Below are 20,146 nucleotides of genomic sequence, written 5' to 3'. Positions count from 1 at the left end.
GTCCTCTAGGCTTGTTGGTATTTTGTACCTGAGGGGTCATCCAAGGCAACCCCACAAAGAGTACATTTTATTAGTCCAATCATGTAGTGAGGAGGGCAGAACTGATTGTTGTAAGAGCCTCAAAAAAGGGTTGCAGCTGGTAGAAGTAGAACTTGAAGCTGGGCAAAGGACATTCTGGCCCTGACCGTCACCTACTTACCAGAGTCTCAGATCTGCTCCCTCAGGGAGCATGCTTCTGCTCCGAAAGACAACACTGGAACCAATAAACAACAAGGAACGAACCAGCAACTCCATTTGCTAGAGTTAAACGTCGGTACTACAGGTACCACAAATTGGGATTGGAACTTCTGATGTAAGTCATTGTGGTCATTAATCGAGTTGGACCTGATTTTATGACAATTTTTACAGAGGTTAGTTAGTGAATTAGGTAAAGGTAAAGGTTCCCCTGCACATGCGTGCTAGTTGTTTCCAACTCTAGGGGCCGGTGCTCATCTCTGTTTCAAAGCTGAAGAGCCAGCGCTTGTCCGAGGAGGTCTCTGTGGTCATGTGGCCGGCATGACTAGACGCCAAAGGCGCACGGAACGCTGTTACCTTCCCACCGTAGTGGTCCCTATTTTTCTACTTGCATTTTTTTACGTACTTTCGAACTGCTAGGTTGGCAGAAGCTGGGACGAGTAACAGGCGCTCACTCTGTTACGTGGCACTTGGGATTTGACCCGCCAAACTGCCGACCTACTGATCGACAAGCTCAGTGTCCTAACCCACTGAGCCACTGCATCCCTTGTAGTTAGTGAATTACATAGTCGTTAATCAAATCTAGCTTCCCCAATGGGTGGTTTTTTGTGGGTTGGAAATTGGCAAAAACGGCCACAAATTGCGATCGTGTGATGGCAAGATGCTGCTAGCAGTCATAAATGTAATCTGGTTGTTAAGCATCCAAATTGCGATCATGTGACTATGAAGGGTCATACAAATATCATAAGTGTGAGTACAAGTTGTAAACCACTTTTTCCAAGGCCATCCCAACTTTGAACCATCATTAAATGAACAGTTGTAAAATGAGGACTACCTATAAATCAGCAAATGCCTCAAGCTTTAAGCTTGCTTGCTGTCCACCCTAGGATGAATATTACTGTATGGAGTTCAGCCATAATCTGCAGAAGACATGAAACATGATGGGATTGTATGCCATTGAGCTGAATTTTCTGTCCACCTGTTCTGTGCAGAAACCCTAGCAAACTAGTGAAAACATTGAAGTGATATGTTTTTTGAAAAACCAGACACATCACTAGAAAAAAAGGGAGAAAGAGAAATGAATATTTGAAAGTAACTAATTATTAAGCAGGACCCATAATCAACAAGTTTCCTACCCAGGAGGCACTGGGAGTAGCACAGCTGCAAGTATGAATTAGAGCAAAGATCACACTGCTCATTACAGTCCTTCCAGTGATTTCATATATGTTTGTGTATTTGTCAAATTTATACAACCACTGATGTCTCCCCTCTTTTATAAAAAAGGAGGTGTTGTTACAATTCAGATTACAAAACCCTGTCTGGGACTGGGAATTAAAGCAGTCATTTAGCTAGTAGCTCAGCTTGGTTTTGGAATCAGCCCATATTTGATGATAGATGTTTTAGCCAAGTAAGTTTGGACATTCATTGAATATTGATTTGCCCTGAACAGAATTATTAGTATAGGAGGGGCATGCAATAGAAAGGAATGTATTGGTAGAACCAAAATAATCCAAATACAAACATGGTTCTATCGTCTTGCTTTGGGCTTAGAGAGGAGCAGATAGCCTCAGGGTTAGTTTGCTCCCTGAAGGCCTTCCCCTGCCTTTAGCTACCTTTTAATGTTGAATTTTAACTATCTTTGCCTCTTTTTAAATTTTATGTATTCAGTTTTCATGTTTTCATGTTTTATTTGTGCACTGCCCAGAGTTTCTCTGTGAGGGAAATGGGTGGTTTCTAAATTTTATAAATTAATAAACAAATAACACCTACATCTAATGTTGCTGAGTTTCCCTGCTCATATATTGCAAAATCTCAACAAAATAAATGAAAACAACTGATATTATTCAAAAGCACAATGCAAAGGAAATGTTGCTAAAGCCTTTTTGATAAATATACATCTATGCTGATGTGCATGGAATATTCTCAAGGATATTCTAAATCTCTGTTCTAAATTCTTAATATTTGTTTTAAGGAAATCAATCCCTAATTTGATTTTTTAAAGGTAAACAGAGTGAAAAATGTGCATGGATACAATCTGATTTGTAATTACTGCTTGAAATCTTAGCTACTGGACTGTACTTTATTGGACATGTTCTTGATTTAGGTTCTACTGGATATGAATGAATGAATGAATGAATGAATGAATGAATGAATTTTAACAAGTGGCATGCTGCTCTGATCCTCTTTTCTTAAATGCCTAAATAAAGCTCCTCATTTTAATCAGGAATCTCAGGATGATTGCACAATGGAATTGATTCCACGGAAGTCCCAATATAGTATCCGAGGCCCTAATGTGATCATATATTTTTCTATTGATTTTACTATTGGCCCAGCCTGATCTCTGTCTCTCTTTTTCTCTCCCTCCCTCCCTCCCTCCCTCCCTCCCTCCCTCCCTCTCTCTCTCTCTCTCTCTCTCTCTCTCTCTCTCTCTCTCTCTCTCTCTCTCTCTCTCTCTCACACACACACACACACACCACACACATGAAATAGGAAGCTGGTATGCCACAGACCATAATGCCATCATCCAACATCACCTTTCTGTCCAATAATTCCTTTTGGTCCCAAATGTCCCCTAAGTTTCCTCAGAAAATAAAAACAACAGGTGGCAGTAGCTTTATTTAGTAGTATGCTCACTAATTCAGAAAACAAAACAAAATAGAGCAAACAAGATAGTATGAAGCATCCCATGAAATGAGATGGTGATAGATAAGATGGTATGTAGTATTTTGACCAGTGGTTTATAACTGATCATGTCCTCTCTTTCCCCTCAGTCCATTTTGCAAAAGCACATTGTTTCAACATTCCAGAAACAAGCTCAAAATAGTTTGGGGAAATTGTAAGGTTGTACACATTTTAAAACAGTTTGGATGTTTCAGCTGCCTTCAGGATGTTACCATCACTCAAGGGCAGTTTGGCCATGAAAGTGGAATGAAGGGTCATTGTAAAATTGCAGGACCTTGGATAGCTCCATGCACACAATTTGTTCAATAAAAATTGGAATGCAGTTTGGCCTTTTATCCATCTTGACCACATTGGCTTTTGCTGCCTTCATGAAAAATTGAGGACTTTTAAAGGCACAGTTCCCTGACCCAGAACCTACCATGTCACTGCCTGTCAGTTTTCCTAACCTGACCTTGCCTGTGATTTTCTTTTAGGTAATCTGACACATGGAATGCTATATTAGGAATTTCTGGATGCAGAGCCCTCCTCTCTGATAGACTTCAGCTCAAAATTATTGACAGATTCTTTATCTGGGTGTACCACCTCTGTGGTTATTTTATCACTAAAGATCTATAATGTCTTCAAGTATCCTCTACCTGCTGTCTGTTATTATGCCAATGTAGCAGTACTGAGAACAAGCTTTATATCACATCACTGATGACTAGAAGATACTGCAAAATTCTATAAATACCACTGGAAAAAATGTCCTGCAATGACTCTTTAGCAGCCCTTTCTTCTCTTTCTCTGAGTCTTTCTTGCTGCTCAAGGTTGGTGGGGTCATGACATACTGCATGAAAGTTAAATCCTTTGCACATTCATGCCAAATGCTAGGTCTCTCCATCTAGTTTGTAAGACCTCAAGAGCCCCTCCTTTTAGGCCTTATCATTCCTCATTGCTTTAAGGTTTAGGGAAATTTCCTGTATCTTTTCTCTTTCTTACCTTGACGAATAGGAATGGCAAGTGAAGAGAAGGATTGGCTTTCTTCAAGCATTTGCCTGAAAATGCTCTAGTGCAGTGATTGCGAACCTTTTAGAGACCGAGTGCCCAAACTGCAACCCAAAACCCACTTATGTATCATCGGGTGCCAGGTGAGCATGGCCCATTGGGTGGTTGTGGCCCATTGGGTGGGCATGGCTGCGATGATAATGGCAGACTGGGTGGGACTAAAAAGTTCACTCAATCAATTCCAACTTTGCAAGATCTTTTTTTCCCCATGAGAAGTTGAAATTGATTGGTTGATTGACCCTTTTTTTCCCACACAGCGTCGGAGGCCTAAAGCAAAAAGGTTTTATAAAACCCAGCTAAAGGCCTAGGACTGGGATGACGGCGTGCATGCCCAGAGATGGCTCTGTGTGCCGCCTGTGGCACGCGTGCCATAGGTTCGCCACCACAGCCCTAGTGGAACAGTGGGTAGCCTCTAACTTCCTACTCCCTCCAGCTGTTATCTGATTCATAGGATAGCTGTACTCACTTGGAAATGAATAAAGCTCTCTATGGAATTCAGGATCCTGCTTTATGATCCCAGGTCATTGTAGAGATGTGCTTACATTTCAGCAAACACAGTTACAATTCCTCTTATGATCTCTCAGCTGGCTATATAGTATTTAGCTTTTGTGTGAATGCTGCCCATTCCCAGAAATTCTAGGACGTTAAACCTATGAAAAATACTGTAGAAAGCCCCCAATACATAAAAATGTAGAAACAAACACCATGAATCTAGAAGCCTAACCTCCTCCTGTGCAAGGCAGAGGGCAGTCATAGAGATGGGGAGGTGCTGCTGCTGAGTATGCAACCCTATATTGTACCCATTTTTAAGTCTTTGCCTCTTCAGATGAATATTGGAAGAGGGCTTTGCTCCTTTGCATAATTCCTTAAACACAACTAAGGCATAGCGTGTATTTGAATGGACCACTCAGATCGAAAAACATGGTGGGTCGCTCTGACTATTAAATATTTTTCTTGATCCTTTGGGGATGAGACTCACAGTTGCAATTGTTTTGCACCTCCTTCACATGTTCCCTCAATGCTTCTTTCATCTGCAAGAAAAAAACTTTGCACTTCTCTCACTTGGCTGCTATCTTACATAGCACATAATGTAAGTGCGTATAAATGCCTCCAGCAGCAAATAGCTGTGTCATCAAATCCTGGGAAGACTGTTTGTGAGTTTAAAGGCCCCTTGGCTCTAGGGGTTTTCCATCTTTAACTCTGCAGGGAGTGCACTTCCCCAATCAGTTGGTACACAGTTTGGGGGTTCTTTTGGACTCTTGGCTCATGTCAGGAGCAGACAGGAGCCATAGCTGCCTGGATTACTGTATCTTGGTCTACATGGGTCTGCCCTTGAAGAGTATTTGGGAGCTGCAGCTGGTGTAGAATGCAGTGGTATAGGCAGTTTTGGCATTTCTCATAGTACCCATATATCACAGTTGCTCCATGAACTATCTTGGCTCCAGTAGGCTTTTGAATAAAGTTGGTTCTCATCTATAAAGCCCTATAAGGCATGGGTAAGGCGTGGGTTAATACCCCATTCTTTCTGCTTACCCCACTAAATTAGCAGAGAGGCCCTCGTCCAGGTACCTTCTATCAAACAGTGCCATCTTGTTGGACCCTGGGGTCATGTCTTCTCAATAGCAATGAGAATCTTGTGGAACAACATCTCCCTTGGATGGTCCCATTCTTGTTAGTTTTTGCAAGGTATCCTCAGGCATTTGGGCCTTATGGTAGAAGAGTTTTGCGGTTGTTGATGTGCTTTTTTTCCATGGAGGGGGTGTTATTGTTTATTCTGGAATGTTAGGGATTATCAGGTTGTGGGGTTTTTTGTGTTACAATCCTTGTAAGCCACCCAGATCATTTCAGTGAGATGGGCAGCTATATACAGTACATTATAAAAATAAATAAAATAAACTATAATTAATGTTAACATTGCACTTTACCTTTTACTTTTTGAAGAAAGTAGGACATCTTTTTTTATGCGGTTATGGCAAAGTAAGAATTTTGTGGCATATTAACCCATTTTGGCTGGAGTATCCACTATGTAAACTGTTTGATCTAATACGTGTTATCAAGTAAACCTTCCTCACAAAAGCTTACTATTTTTCAATGTGCCAAGACTCCTTTATGTTTAATGTTTTAAGAAAATGTTTTATTGAATCTGTCAGTATTCTTATGTAATAGAGGTCATAAAATTTAATTAAGTAAATTCGTCATAAAGAAAACATTTATCCAACAGCTATAAAACAGATCAGCTTTATAAAAAATGTTTATAGCCATAAGGCAATAAACAGACCTACAATAAAAAGGGAATTGGTTTGGTGGAACAAAGAAAAATTGTGAAAATTCAGCTAGTGCCAATATTTTGAAAAGAACATTCCTCTTCACTGCTTTATATCTAGAGCAAATTATGTTTGTTGATGGCTAAACAAGCATTTTTATTAATCAAAACTACCAGTATAAAGTTGGATGGAAGGAAGGTACAAAAACATTTTAGATCTTATTCCTTTATTTAAAAAATGGTCAGTCTAAACTTGAAACATACATTTTAAATATAAGTTACATTTTTAATAATGTTATTTTTCCTACATATTTTACATATTTGTTAGGAGGAAAGTTACACGAACCATGGAGGAAAGCATCCAGCCATCAAAAATATTTTTCTGGAGTTTTGATCCTGAGTGATTATTTTTTTTGAAATTCCATTAACTGATGCAAATGTTGACCAGATATATGGCTGTAATTAAAAACATTAGACCACTGCTGTTGATTCTTAGGAAAGGCAAAACATAACGTAATGGCCAGCATTATCACTTATTTATATTAAATGTGTGAACGTTGAATACTGAACACTATTATTCTCGAGGTGAAAAAAATGCAGAAAAAAGCAACCCAAATGATCAGACAGTGATAACTTGCATATGAAGGTGAGTTTAAATGTTTAGTGGGATTTTTAGCACAGAAAAAAAGAGGGAAATGGTTATATCACAGCAGATTTATCAAATTTTATTTATTATGGCTTTTGATGTTCCCTCTTCCATGAAGCTAGAAGAGTAGGCATCTACCTAAGGAAATGGCATTTGCCATCCCAAATTGTAGTGAAAGCCAGTAATTTGAGGGATTCAATACAAAAATATTGACAAAAAAGCTATTCACTGGGGAGCAATAGGATCATGACTATTGTCATTCGCGTAACCTTTGATTGGGAGTTTCTAAGAGCCAGACTGGTGTAGTGGCTAATGCGGTATCTATGTGAGCACTAGTACTGCCTTGGGCTCAAAGCCAGCTGGATGACTTTGGTCCAGTCATTCTTTCTCAACCCCTGGGAAGCAGGCAATGCCAACCACTTCTGAAATCTTGCCAAAAAAAAACAACCCACTATAGGAACTGTCCAGGCACTCACCAGGAGTCAACACTTGTGCACTAACAAAAAAAGGGGGGCTTGAAACAGTGTGGGCTCCACAGAGAACAAAATGTCTGTGAAAATTTCCATTTATTTTTAACTGTGTTTTACAAATGTATACACTACTAACTCCCAAAGCCTTAGGCAGCTTATGATACGTTGCATGCATTTAAAAACCATATAAACAACTACCTTAAAATTTCTGAAGTGGGCAATTGATAGCCTACAGAACAAAGTGCCTTGTGGAATCCTTGGTGCCTTGTCTTTCTATATAAGTATCTCTAAACACATAGACCAATACCATTCTTAGAAGATAAAATTGGTGGCTCTCCACAGCGGTGTTGGAAATATGATCAAAAATTTGCTCAAAAAACATGGGCAAACCCAAAATAAGTGAGAATGGTAGGGAATACCAGGGAATAAGACAAGCTAAACAAACTTCTATTACTTGGACAATTTGTAAGTAGCCATATCTACTATCATAATAGTTTTGTAAATAGGTAAGGCATCCTTTTTGGAAAAGCATGCAGAACATGTTCTATACCTTAAATGTGTTTCTGGCCAAAAAAATGTTGCCTTACCTGAATTAGATTTAAGTCTGATCATTTTTTATATCCTTTCTTTGAGTTTAAGCAGTTTGAGTTAAACGTCCTTTTAAATCTATCCCATAATATCCAGTAGTTCTCCCAAAGCCAGATAATTATCTGAAATGTGTTTTGGGAGTTTTTGCAGTGCTTAACATGAAGGAGAACAATGAAAATGTGTACGGACAAGGTGAAGGAAGCCTGAAAATTTGAGGAAGAGTTTTGACGATTGTGACAAGAACAATATATACCGTAACTAGTGTTGAAGGAAAAGTCTTCATCATGGTTCAGTCCAAGCTGGGGATAAACAACATGGCGACTGCTTTAGAAAGAAGATTGTAGTTTATTGAAGAGGAGAGCCAGACAGAAATATGGCTCTGGAAGAAAAAAGAGAGCAAGCACATGTAGGGAGTGGATTTTTATACCCTCTAGAGCAGAGGTAGGCAACCTTGGCTCTTTTATGACTCGTGGACTTCAACTCCCAGAATTCCTGAGACAGCCATGCTGAGGGGAAGGGAGAGGTTTCCAAGCTGAGCCATGCTGGCTCAGGAATTCTGGGAGTTGAAGTCCACGAGTCATAAAAGAGCCAAGGTTGCCTGCCCCTGCTCTAGAGGCTTTTGTTTGAAGTTGTTTCCTGTTCCTGTTTGAGGCTTTGTACTGTATTTCCCGTGTCAAGTATTCCGACCTGAGTCTAGGTGTCCCTTTCTGGTATTCTAATGGTGGTGGGTTAATTCTATTATGTCCCAAGGGTCATATCCTGCTACCCTGGGGCTGTGGCTGATGACTCTTAGATTTTTGGTGTTGATTCTAGGGATCTTTCTTCCTATCCCAGTTTCCTGATTCCAGTCTTTCTGACAAGATTGACCTGCAATTCTGCAGACCTGGTTTCTGCTTGGGACAGAGAGACTTGGGGGCAGGGTTGGGTTCTGCTTTTAAAATCCTTTAGGGAAATATATTCTGCCCTTTTAATATTTCCTTCTCTGGGGTGGGGGGCTGACTTCCCACACTAGCTTGACTGATAACTCTAGGTCAAAGTCTGTATAAAAGCGACTATATCACTTGGCCTTACTTGAATCCAGTTACCTGACTTGTTTTCAGCTCTTGTTATCTAAAGATTAAGATAAGATGCTTGCAGCACAATCCTACCTATGTTGACTCAGGAGTAGGTTCCACTGTATCGGGAAAATGTAACTAAAATTGTAGTTTTTGAGATTTATTTCATCTTTGCTATATTTTAACTAATAAAATCTTATTACATAATTCTTCTTAGCTGAGAAAATTCTTTTCTTTAATCCAAAATTTAATCCAGATTTTTAAGGTATCAAATATAACTGCATTCTGTTATAGGGGGTGAATGAAAGGGTATAATGGCTACAGTTTTGCAAGATTTTGATTATTGTAGTTTGTGTTCAGTCTCTCACAAAAACACCAAATCCACTTAGGCTTGCCTCAAATCTTAAGAAGCTTCAGTCTTACCTGAAATCCTGCATGCTCTTGTGCAAGATTTAGCCATTTCAGAGATTTTTTTTAAAAAAATCTTATTTTATTATTATTATTATATTATTATATTATTATTGGTTCTGTAAAACACTTTCATATTGTTCCATTTGCTGGTAAAATGAGTATATCAGTGTTTTCAGACCCTATTTTGGCAATCCTTTTTAATGAAGAAGCCCCTTATATGCATTCTGTGCAAAACACAAATACTTTCATTGATAAGTTAACATAAACATAGGTCCTACAAATCCCAGATGAACCTGAATTGAACCTCTCTAAAGGAGTGTGTTCATCCATGTGAATTATTCTATTGTTTGGTTGCTGAGAAACCACTTGATTTCCCTTCCCCCCCCCCATCTAATCATACATTTATACTGGCTGGAATTTGGAATAGGCCTGTCATCATAGAGAATGTCTAATGTCAACACTTCTGACTGAGAGACCTTTACGTCCGTCAGATTGCAGTCACTTTCTTGGAGAATTAGTCCAACTGAACTCTATTAATTTCTGAATGGGTGAGCATTCAGATTTCACCGTGAGCATGTTCTGTTGTAAATGAAAAAATAAATCAAAGGATACTTGATAGAGGAAATGTTAATGAAATAGTATTTATTGGGTGGGGAATTTTAAAAGTTGTTCTCCACTTTGGGAGAGTTTATACTGTATCTTTATATTAAATAAATAATTAAATGGATTTTTTCCCCTTTTACTTCACAGTGCTCTAAACAGTCAATTGAATAAGTATACAGCACGGCTTGCTTTCTTTAAGCACAGAAGTGGGTTGGGTCCTTGAACTCTGAAAGTCTTCTGCATGTTGAATTGTAAATGCAAACTATTACTTTGTACATATCAGTAGAGGATTTTGCAGAAGGAAACTTCCATTTGATTAGTCCTGGTCAAGTTTGATCCTGACATATTCCTTCTGGCGAAATAAAATGGAAAACTATCAGAACCAAGATGCATGCTTTTTCCTCTTCTTCTCCTCCTCCTCCTCCTCCCTCCTCAGCTGGTGTTTTGGTCACTTCCCTGCTTGCATGAGCCTGCACAATTCCTGTTTCCACATAGGGTCTGCATGCTCGGGCATCCAACTCAGTGTTGAAGTTGAAGGGTTTTTGTTCGGTGTCTGCTTTTCCGAAATCATGATCTTCCGGAGAATCTCTAGTGACCTCTCGTGGAACCCTAGGTTCCACAGAACCCTGGTTAAGAAAACCTGCACGAGGCTAAAATAGGGTTGGCTAGTTTGTGGGTTCACTGCATTTTCTGAGCAGAGCCAGAAGAGAGTCTTCACACAGGCATTATAGAATGTCTTCTGTATGTAAAGATACAAACCCATTTTAGTTGAGAGAAGGAAGTAGTACAGTGGGAAAGGGTTAAAGTACATTGTGTACATTATTTTACATTCAAGGCTGTATATTCTATTGTTGTAAGATGTTAGTTGATATTCTGGAAGGTTCTAAAAGTCTTGACTACTTTATCTTTGCTCAGATAAATAATTTTTTAAGGGAGAAGGGACTGCAATAATTTGTTATCTGATCTGGCCTTTCCCTAGTCAATAATGTTGGGGATGGACGTATTAGCAGATATGCTAGTTGTTCATATGTCTGTTCAGAAATAGGCCCAATTATAGTTTCCCTGAGGATGTGAGAATGACAGCCACTAAGTTCATCCCGTTTAGTATGTGAATGAGACAATAAGAAGCATGGTGTCCCATATTGTATCTAATTCATTACTGAATACTTGTTCCCTTATTGTCCCAGGTGCTTTCTCACAACCTCTACACTGTGCTTTGTATTCCCCATGATCCTGTAGCTTTGGAGGAGCATTTCAAAGATGATGATGATGGTCCAGTATCGAGTCAGGGATATATGCCATATCTCAACAAGTATATCTTGGACAAGGTAAGCCTTTTTCTCTTTCATTCACTTTGATAGCCTGAAGCTCAGCCTCTCTGATACTTTGGATAAGCTGGTAGTTCCAGCTTTTGCTGGGAGGTTAATGTTTTCAGGAAGACTTTTTGACCAGTGAGTTCTTTGTTTTTACAATTACTTTGCATATGTAAGAAGGAAAATGATCTCTATTCCATAAAAAGAGAAGCCTTCAGATTTCTGCTCCCAAAGGATAGCATGGCTACATGTTTATCTGGCTTACATAGAAGAAAAATGTTATTAATTGAATGAGCAGTTGTCTAATATCAAGACAGATTGTTATTCTGTAGCAGAGGAATTTTTCTGGGATCAACAGTTAATGAGCACGTTGTTGGAAAGCCCTGTATCAGGAATGTGCTAAAAAAAAGTGCAGCACAGGTGTGAAACAGGACCTATAGTAGTATGCCCAACCTTGATGTGCTCATGATGTGTTGGTATATGAAATATAATGGCTTAAAGTTATGCTTACTGGGAACTATGGGAGGGTATATTGTAATATAATATATTTGAGTGCAAGCAATTGGGGAAAATTAATTTACAACAATAACAGAGAAAACTGGAAAATTCTGAATACAATTTGCTTAAGGATTAGTATGTTGTCTTTATAATGTATTAAGAATATCATGTTCCTGAAACTTCTGAAAATTGATCTGGAATTACTTTGACCACAGTTCCATGACCATGATGGTGGAGTTGAAGTTGTTCAGACTTGCATCTCTACATGTTTCATATCTCCTTCCTTTCTTACAGCAGAAGAACAGTCAGAATTATAATTCCAAACCTTTAAGATAACACTTTTTAAAACATCAGAAAAATCCCATGATAATCAAATCTTTATCTTTTGATAATGGCAGCCATGTTAACTGCATGCTACAGGTATATATAATTATAGCCATGTTTACAGAACTCCATATATTGTTATGATCTAAAGTTCAAGGTTATTTATAGTATGAAACTCAGAAAAATCAGTTTGGCTAGTTTATAAGCAGGTTAGTGATAGAATGTTTCCAGTATTTCTTGCTCCATTCCCAGAACTCTTTATATATTTTTAAAAAAAATTCAGTTTATGACTTTTAAAGTAAGGAATAAATATTTAAATGGACAAACGGGGAGGAGGAAGAGGAAGAATAAGGCCTGCATGGTGCATAGGGAGGAAGATAGAAAGAAAGAGGGGATTAGCTGCATTGTTGTGGGAAGGATTTATTCTCTTCAGTGAAAGGTCAAAAGTAGTGATCTTTACAACTCTCACTTTGATCACATTCTCACATATTTGAAAACTTGGCTTTGCTCCTAGACCTGGGGGTAGGGTTTATTTATTAACCTAGCACTAACCTATTTATACTCAGTACTACTGAGGAAGAAATTTCTTTTTCTTCACTGGAAAGGAAAAGATAGCCAAGAGTCTGCTTCTTTCCTCCCATGGAAGCACATTAAAGTACTTCCACTTTTTTTACAGTTACCATAGAACACAGAACTGCTTCCCTAGAAAGAAGGAGAACATGTGGGTCCCATACTACGATTTTATAGATAGTTCCATCAGTGGAGGAGGAGCAAGAGTTAGAGTACATCGAGAGTTAGAGCTTCTCCAGGAAGAAATATTAATTATGTTAAGTGTACGAAATACAAGGCCAAGGGAGGTTAAGGTTGTGGGAAAGATGTCAAGAAGAAACTTAAGATTATAACAGGTATAATGAGGATCTAGGCTGTTATGTTAATAGAGAGGAATCGGCTGACCAGTGCAGCTTTATTCCCATTGCAGTAAAAGTGCTTATTTATTGGTGCCATGTCTACTACCCAAATAGTTTTTTGCCTGTAATAAAGTAAGTGACAAGAAGATACCAAGGACATGGCAGACGCTAGCAAAGGGACAGTGAATGTGTGTGGGCTAGAAATCCTGATTACATCATGAAAAAAAGCTAGAAAATTGGTGTAAAGCATAAATACATAGAGCTGTCCAAATTATGAAAAAATAATTAAGCAAACAAATCCTAAGCTCAGTGACAGAGCCAGTCAGCGATTATATACTGCTTTACTTGAACCCAAATATTTTTGCATAGAGGAAATGAACAAAGCACACAAAGCAGAAATCTGGTATAGCATTGTGATAAAGAGATTAAATTGTGCATCAAGAAGGCTCAAGTCTGCATCTTACCTCTAGCAAGCAACCATCAGTTATAATATAGTCACCTCCCCCATCGCCATGACATGAGAGATAATACACTGATGGCAAAAAAAAATATAGCACTGATTTATGTCATTTATTTGTCAGATTTAGGTACTGCCCATCTCTCTCTTGGAGATTAAATATTACCAGGGCTTTTTTGTCATAGAACGCTCAGAACGGAGTTCCGGCACCTTTTTTGGATGGAACCTTGTAGGGTAGGCAAGGTGGGCTGTATGACGTGTGAGTTCCGGCACCTTTTTCTTTTACAAAAAAAAACACTGAATATTATTATATTTATAACTCATAACTCAGCCTTCATGCCCTTTGGCGTGCCAGTGGAAGAGATGTTTTTTCTGGCTTTGGAAGGAATTGGCACACATTTGACAAGCAGATGTGGCTGATTTTGCTGCCAAATTTTGCTAACAATTAGAGGCTTGGAACTATCTGTTGGCTGGGGTTTCTCACCCCATTTTGGAAAACAATTGTCTCTCAATAAAAATGAATAACTTCTGCTTTGCTTTTGCAGGTAGCAGAAGGAGCTTTTGTCAAGGAGAGTTTTGATGAACTTTGTTGGACACTGACAGCAAAGAAAAATTATAATCCAGATAGGAACGGGAACAGTGTTGTATCCCATGGAGATGCTTTCAAACTATGGTGCCTCTTTAACTTTCTCTCTGAAGACAAATACCCTCTTGTTATGGTCCCAGATGAGGTATGATTGCATTAAAGGTTTTTTTTTCCAATAAAAATTGTTCTTGCTTTAATTATATTACTATGGTGATTATTTGAAGCTCAGTGTTGTGGCATGGCAAGTATCTGCAGCTAACCTATCCAGATATTTATATATAGATTTGCAGATCTGTACTATGCAATATCTTGTGATCTGATAAATTACTCCAATTTGCATTTTGTGTTTCCGGATGATAATTGTTTTGAAAAAGCCCTCCATAACTTAACATTAGATAAAAATCTTTCCTTAATTTTGTTATGGTCTCCCTCTGAAGGGGTTGCCCTCATTTTTGTCTCTGTGGGCCTATGTTTTTAGCTTTTTGTTTATAAATTTTGCAAAGATGTCACTGTACATTTGGATGCAGCTGATTTATTTTATAAATCAAAAACAGAAGTTTGGAATATAGATGGATGAGTTAGTGTATTTCCAATAACTGTAGTTTTCATTTGCAAGTCTATTATATTGCATTTTAAGAATAAGTTATACATTGTAAGGAAATCCCCCAATAGAAATCATTATTTAAAGATATATATTTAGATTCATTTTATCTTTATCAATGGGTACATGAGTAGAGAATACATGAATATCCTAAACTATCAAACAAACTACTCAAATTGAAGAACAATTGCCAGGAAATGAGTAGTTTGAGGCTTCTGTTAAGGTTAGTTATGCATGCAGATGTCCTCTTTAACACCATGTATGCGTATTTGGGGACAGAGATAGAAAATCACCTAGTACACACAATGACAGGATGTGGGATGTGTTTTAAATCTTTTTCTTTTATGCACAGAATAGCTGCTATGGCTTGCAGCACCCATTCTAGGCTCACTGATGTATTTATCCAAAAAGAAAGTATTATTGCATGCACAATTTCCCTTGTCTCTGGAGATTGAAACAGAGTATATGTGGAGATCAAATGAAAGATTACTTCTGGTTACCCTGTATTTGCCTGAGAGAAAGAAACTGGTCCAAAATCATCTAGTGCCTTCTGTGGCTTAATAGCAGTCTGACTTTGGGATTTCCCAGCTCCAGTTCAGCCTCTCAACCACCATGCTAATTTGATTCTATAATCAATTAATGACTGTGTATAATTAACTCTTTAAAATGATTAATTGTAGTCTAGAAACACTGCCCAATGAAGTAAAATTACTAATAATAGCACAAACTCTAAATTCCACAGTGCTTGCTGATAAGAGGAAAGTTTTTTATCTAAGGTATAACACCTCACTTGTTTTGGCCTGAAATCTAGCTGTACACTAATGAACATATCCTCTTCCTGGCTCTTGTACTTTCCCTCATATTGTCTAACATCTGCAGGTGGATGTAGTCAACTTTCTTTTCCTTCACACTCTGCTGTCTTCTAGATTGCCTCATCCCACTCGCCCCTGACTATTCTTCAGCAGAAAAAAAGCATTGCATGAATATGAAGTCACCAACTAGGCTTCCTGTTTCCACCAAAGTATTTCCTGTTTCTTTAAAGTGTTTTAAAAAAATTCTCAGTAAAGTACAGTTGTTTGGAGTCGAGTTTCAGCTAACATTTTGTTTTGGAGAGAAAAATCAACATCTTGGAGCAGTACTTTTGTTGATATTGCAGTTCTGAGCCCAGAGAATTTAAATGCTCTTTCCTTCCCATTCTGGGTTCAACTGGGTAGTGGTAGGCTTTCAAATTTGGGCTAGTTGGCTGTGAGATGCATAGGAGATCCAAGCCTGAGGCACTGAAAGATGCACCAAGATAGTGCTCTCCATGTGAAGAAGTTATTTGAATCTTCCCGCAATGTGGCTTCAACATAGTGTTGCTCAAAAACTGCTACCTTAGGGCAAGCTTAAGAGATATGATAGGAGAATACAAATAACAACCTCCTGTAAGCAATAGTAGCAGTCACACCTTCAGTATCAGAAAATAATAATCTGTGAGCCCTTTCATTCAGAATAGAGCTGCAAGGGACCTTGGAGGTCTTCTAATCCAACCCCCTGCTCAAACAGGAGACCCTATAACATCTCAGACAAGTGGCTGTCCAGTCTCATCTTAAAAACCTCCAATGATGAAGCACCCATAACTTCTGAAGGCAACTCATTCCACTGGTTAATTGTTCTCACTATGAAGAAGCTTCTCCTTAATTCCAAGTTGCTTCTCTCTGATTAGTTTCCATCCGTGGTTTCTTCTCCTCTGGAGGCTGCCCTTGCAAAGATGGCAAAAGGCTTTGCAGACAAGAGGGAAGGCTTTGATGGTTCAAGCCTTCCCTACGTTTGCAAAGCCTTTTGCCACAGATCTTATCCAGGCCTCCGTTTGCAGAGAACATAGGCCTAAAGTAATGTGAGATCACCAAAGATCAGTAGCATGAGATCTGGCACTACTGATCTTGCAGTACTTTAGGTCTCCATTCTCTGTGAACATACCAAAGGCCTGAAGCACCAAACCAGGGTTCAGTCATTCTTAAGGGTGAACGACTCCCGTGGTGCTGCAACATTCATAACCTTGGGACTGTGTCGTAAGTACTTGGGGGCGGGGTGGGTGTTATATTGCAACTTCGAACATTCGCTAAGGAAGCTCACGTAACTTTGGAATTACCTGTATTAGCTTTTTTTGTTGCTGCCGTACACTGCTGGCTCATATTTAAGTGATCATCCACTTGGATTCCAAGGTCCCTTTCACAATTACTCTTTTTGAGCCAGATTTCGCCTAATCTGTACTTGTACCTTTGGTTTTTCCTGCCTAAGGGTAAAGCTTTCTTTTCTCCACATTAAATTTCATTTTGTTAAATATGGCCCATTGTCAGCCAGCTATAAATCCATCTGGTGGCGATGCTTTTCTAGCCCACATTTTTCTAGCTTACCATGAAGTAGTTTGTAGTCTACTTTGTCAAATGCCTTGCTGAAATCTACGTATACTATGTCCACAGCATTTTACTGGCCTACTAATTTAGTCACTTTGTCAAAGAAAGAAATAAGATTGGTTTGGCACGATCTGTTTTTAACAAACCTGTGCTGCCTTCTAGTTATAACTTTATTTGTTTCTAGATGTTTGCAGATCTGTTTTTTTATTATCTTTTTCAGTATGTTAGGCTGATTGGTCTGTAGTTTCCTGGGTTTGTTTGTTTTTTCCTTTTTTTCCTTTTTTGAAGATGGGAAACACATCAGCTCTTTTTCAATCCTCAGGCAATTTCCCCCGTGCTCCAGGATTTTTGAAAGATATCATACAATAGTTCTGAGGTAATATCATTCAGAACTCTGGGATGTCAGGTCCCAATGATTTATGTTCATCAAGATCAGACGTGTTCTTTTACCATTTCCTTGTTTATTTTAATTTTTATTTCTAGTCTGTCTTTTACGGTTATGTTTTTGGTAGGTTGAGCTATAGTTTCTTTTTGTGTGAAGACTGATGCAAATAATGAGTTAAGCAGCTCTGCTTTCTTTTTAATACCTGCTACTTCCTTGCCATCCTCTTTCTTTAGTGGACCGACTGTTTCCTTGACTTTTTTTTGTTATTATTTATATGTTGATAGAAACTTTTTTTTGATATTTTTGACTTTTGTCACAAGCCTTAGTTCATTTTGAGCCTTATCTTTCCTAATTTCATCTTTGCAGTTGCGGGCTATCTGCTGATAATCTGCCTTAGTTATGTGTTCCTCTTTCCATTTTTTGTATTTGTCCTTTTTGTCTTCAGTTTATCAGAGAGATCTTTGGGCAACCATGCTGGTTTCTTCTTGGATTCTAAGAACCCAATAGGATAAGTCCTGTCGGGTTCTTAGAATTGGCTCAGTCATTTGATTTGCTAACACAAAGCCTGTTTGGCAGAATGGTTTGGTGATGACATGTAATGGAGACTTTTTGAGTTTATAAGTTTATATTGAAAGTAAACTTTTGGATATATAGTACTAAAAGATAGGGCATGACTATTTGAAATAAATATGAAATATAACTCCTGATAAATTTAGAAGAGCTAATTAAACCAGCTTAGTTGATATAGGACAGATCTTCATATTATGTGATAGTTTAGCAGTTTTCCAGGGAGAAGTAGGCTTTGCACTCACATACCTCAGATATGTTAGTGCTCACTGTGTCAGACATATGATTAGAATTATCAAGTGTGCAGTTACCAAAATTGTGGGGAAAGTATGTTGAACTGAATGGCAAAGACCCAATGAACTGGTGAGTAGATCAGGTCCTTGCAACTTCTCTGGGTAAGGAGAGGACAGGAGATTACCCACATGTGTTCCAGATAGCTGCTGCTTTACAAAGAAACAGGATAGTTTTCAGTGGGTTTGAAAGCTGGCAGATGACAGGATTAGCCATCTGCTTGCAACTATGGCAGAATCTTTTAAAGGGTACTAAGTTTGCAAAACTCACTTTCTAATCATTTTCAGAAATTGTTCATAAACTACTTCTAAGCTATTAGAGACTTTCAGAATGACAAGTTTAAATTCCGGGTGAGCCTATCTTTAATCCTAAATAAAAGAAAAAAATAATAATTTTAAGAAATTTAAAGAATCTGAAAATTTAGCAAAAAACTAAACATGTTTTTGTTCTGAGAAAGTTTTAAATAGAGTCTGGATAAAATGGAAATGGAAATATTGAAAATTGAGAATTTTGAAGCATGTAATCAGAAAATATCAACAATTTTAGTATTTCTCTTTCTATGGATAGACTATGTCCTATGTCCTTTTTTTTAAACTTTCCTTTTTCCGTGCACGTTTTATTCCTCTCTATTTTCTATTTCTATTTTCTGTTCTTTCATTAAATTTAGTTTTGTATTTTACTATTATAATAAAAAAGAAACCTAACAAAAATGATCTACAAAAGAGTGTGCAGAAACGAGCTTACCATGTCAAGATTGGAGAGGCCAAAGTCTTTCTTTAAGAGAAGAGGAAGGAGAAGAAACTGCCCATTGTGTTCAGTTGTGGGTACGTAGTCCAAGAAAGGACAGTGACGTATTTAAAGGAAGTCTATCATGATGATAAAGAGTCTGGAAAGCAAACACTATGAAGAATAGTTAAAGGGACTAGGAATAAGTAACCTACAAAAAGGAAAGCTAAAACTGTAGCATTCTTCAAATATCTTAAATATTATCACACAAAAGAGGAAATGGATCCAGTTGGATCCAGAACCAGTGCTTAAAATTACAAGTTGGTAGACATTAGAAAGAATTTCCTGACTGTATGAATTGTTAGCCAGTGGAACAGACTGCCTCATGAAGTGGTGAATTGTGCTTCACTAGAGACCTTTAAACATAGCCTGGTCATCTGTCAGAGATGCTGTGATGGATCCTGCACTGAGCAAAGGGTCTCTATGGTTTCTTTCAGTGCTGTGATTCAGTTTTTATGCTGTATATATTTGGAAAATTGTTCTATCGGTGTTTCTCAACCTCTGCAACTTAAGATGTATGGATTCAACTCCCAGAAATCTTCAGCCAGCATGCTAGCTAGAGAGTTCTGGGAGTTGAAGTCCATACATCTTAAAGTTGTTGAAATTCACAATACTGATCTACTGGATAAGGCAAGACGTTAAAGCCCAAGCAGTACAGTACTATTTGGAAAGGGAGAAAATTGTAAAGAACGTACAGTAGCTCTGTGGTGCCTTTGTATGCTGTATATGGAATCATTCTCCCAATGATGGACTGGCCTGGAAAAGAAGCCCAGCCAAAAGTAAAGGGAGCTTTGTGCAATCTGTGTAGTCTGCTGTTGTAGGCTGCACCTGCCACTTCAAAGAAGGAAAAGAGAAGTAATCACATGACTTCCTTAGTGCTTGAGTAAACTCTTAAGGCCACAAGAGCAGGATTTGGATTTTTCTAGCTTTTTAGCTGTCAGCACTGGCTTCCAGTGTGCATGTGACCTTTCTAAATCAGTGGGTAGGATTAATACCAAGTGGCAAAAAAAGCCTGAACTTTTAAGGCACTTCCGCATA

At 38.3% G+C, this 20,146-nt stretch overlaps 1 protein-coding gene across 1 annotated transcript in view; it reads left to right on the top strand.

The window, feature by feature from the left end:
- The window catches only part of DEF6 (DEF6 guanine nucleotide exchange factor), a gene marked incomplete at its 5' end in the record, with an annotated part of 56,476 nt that overhangs the window by 11,535 nt on the left and 24,795 nt on the right, over window positions 1-20,146 (top strand). Inside the window, 2 exons of the mRNA XM_081325365.1 lie at window positions 11,184-11,324; window positions 14,042-14,227. Of these exons, the coding sequence (XP_081181491.1) occupies window positions 11,184-11,324; window positions 14,042-14,227 (327 nt within the window). The remainder of the gene's footprint in view (window positions 1-11,183; window positions 11,325-14,041; window positions 14,228-20,146) is intronic.

The sequence above is a fragment of the Vipera berus genome (assembly GCF_964194415.1).
Source record: "Vipera berus genome assembly, chromosome: 3".
NCBI lineage: Eukaryota > Metazoa > Chordata > Lepidosauria > Squamata > Viperidae > Vipera > Vipera berus.
This window is presented reverse-complemented; position numbering and strand designations above follow the sequence as displayed.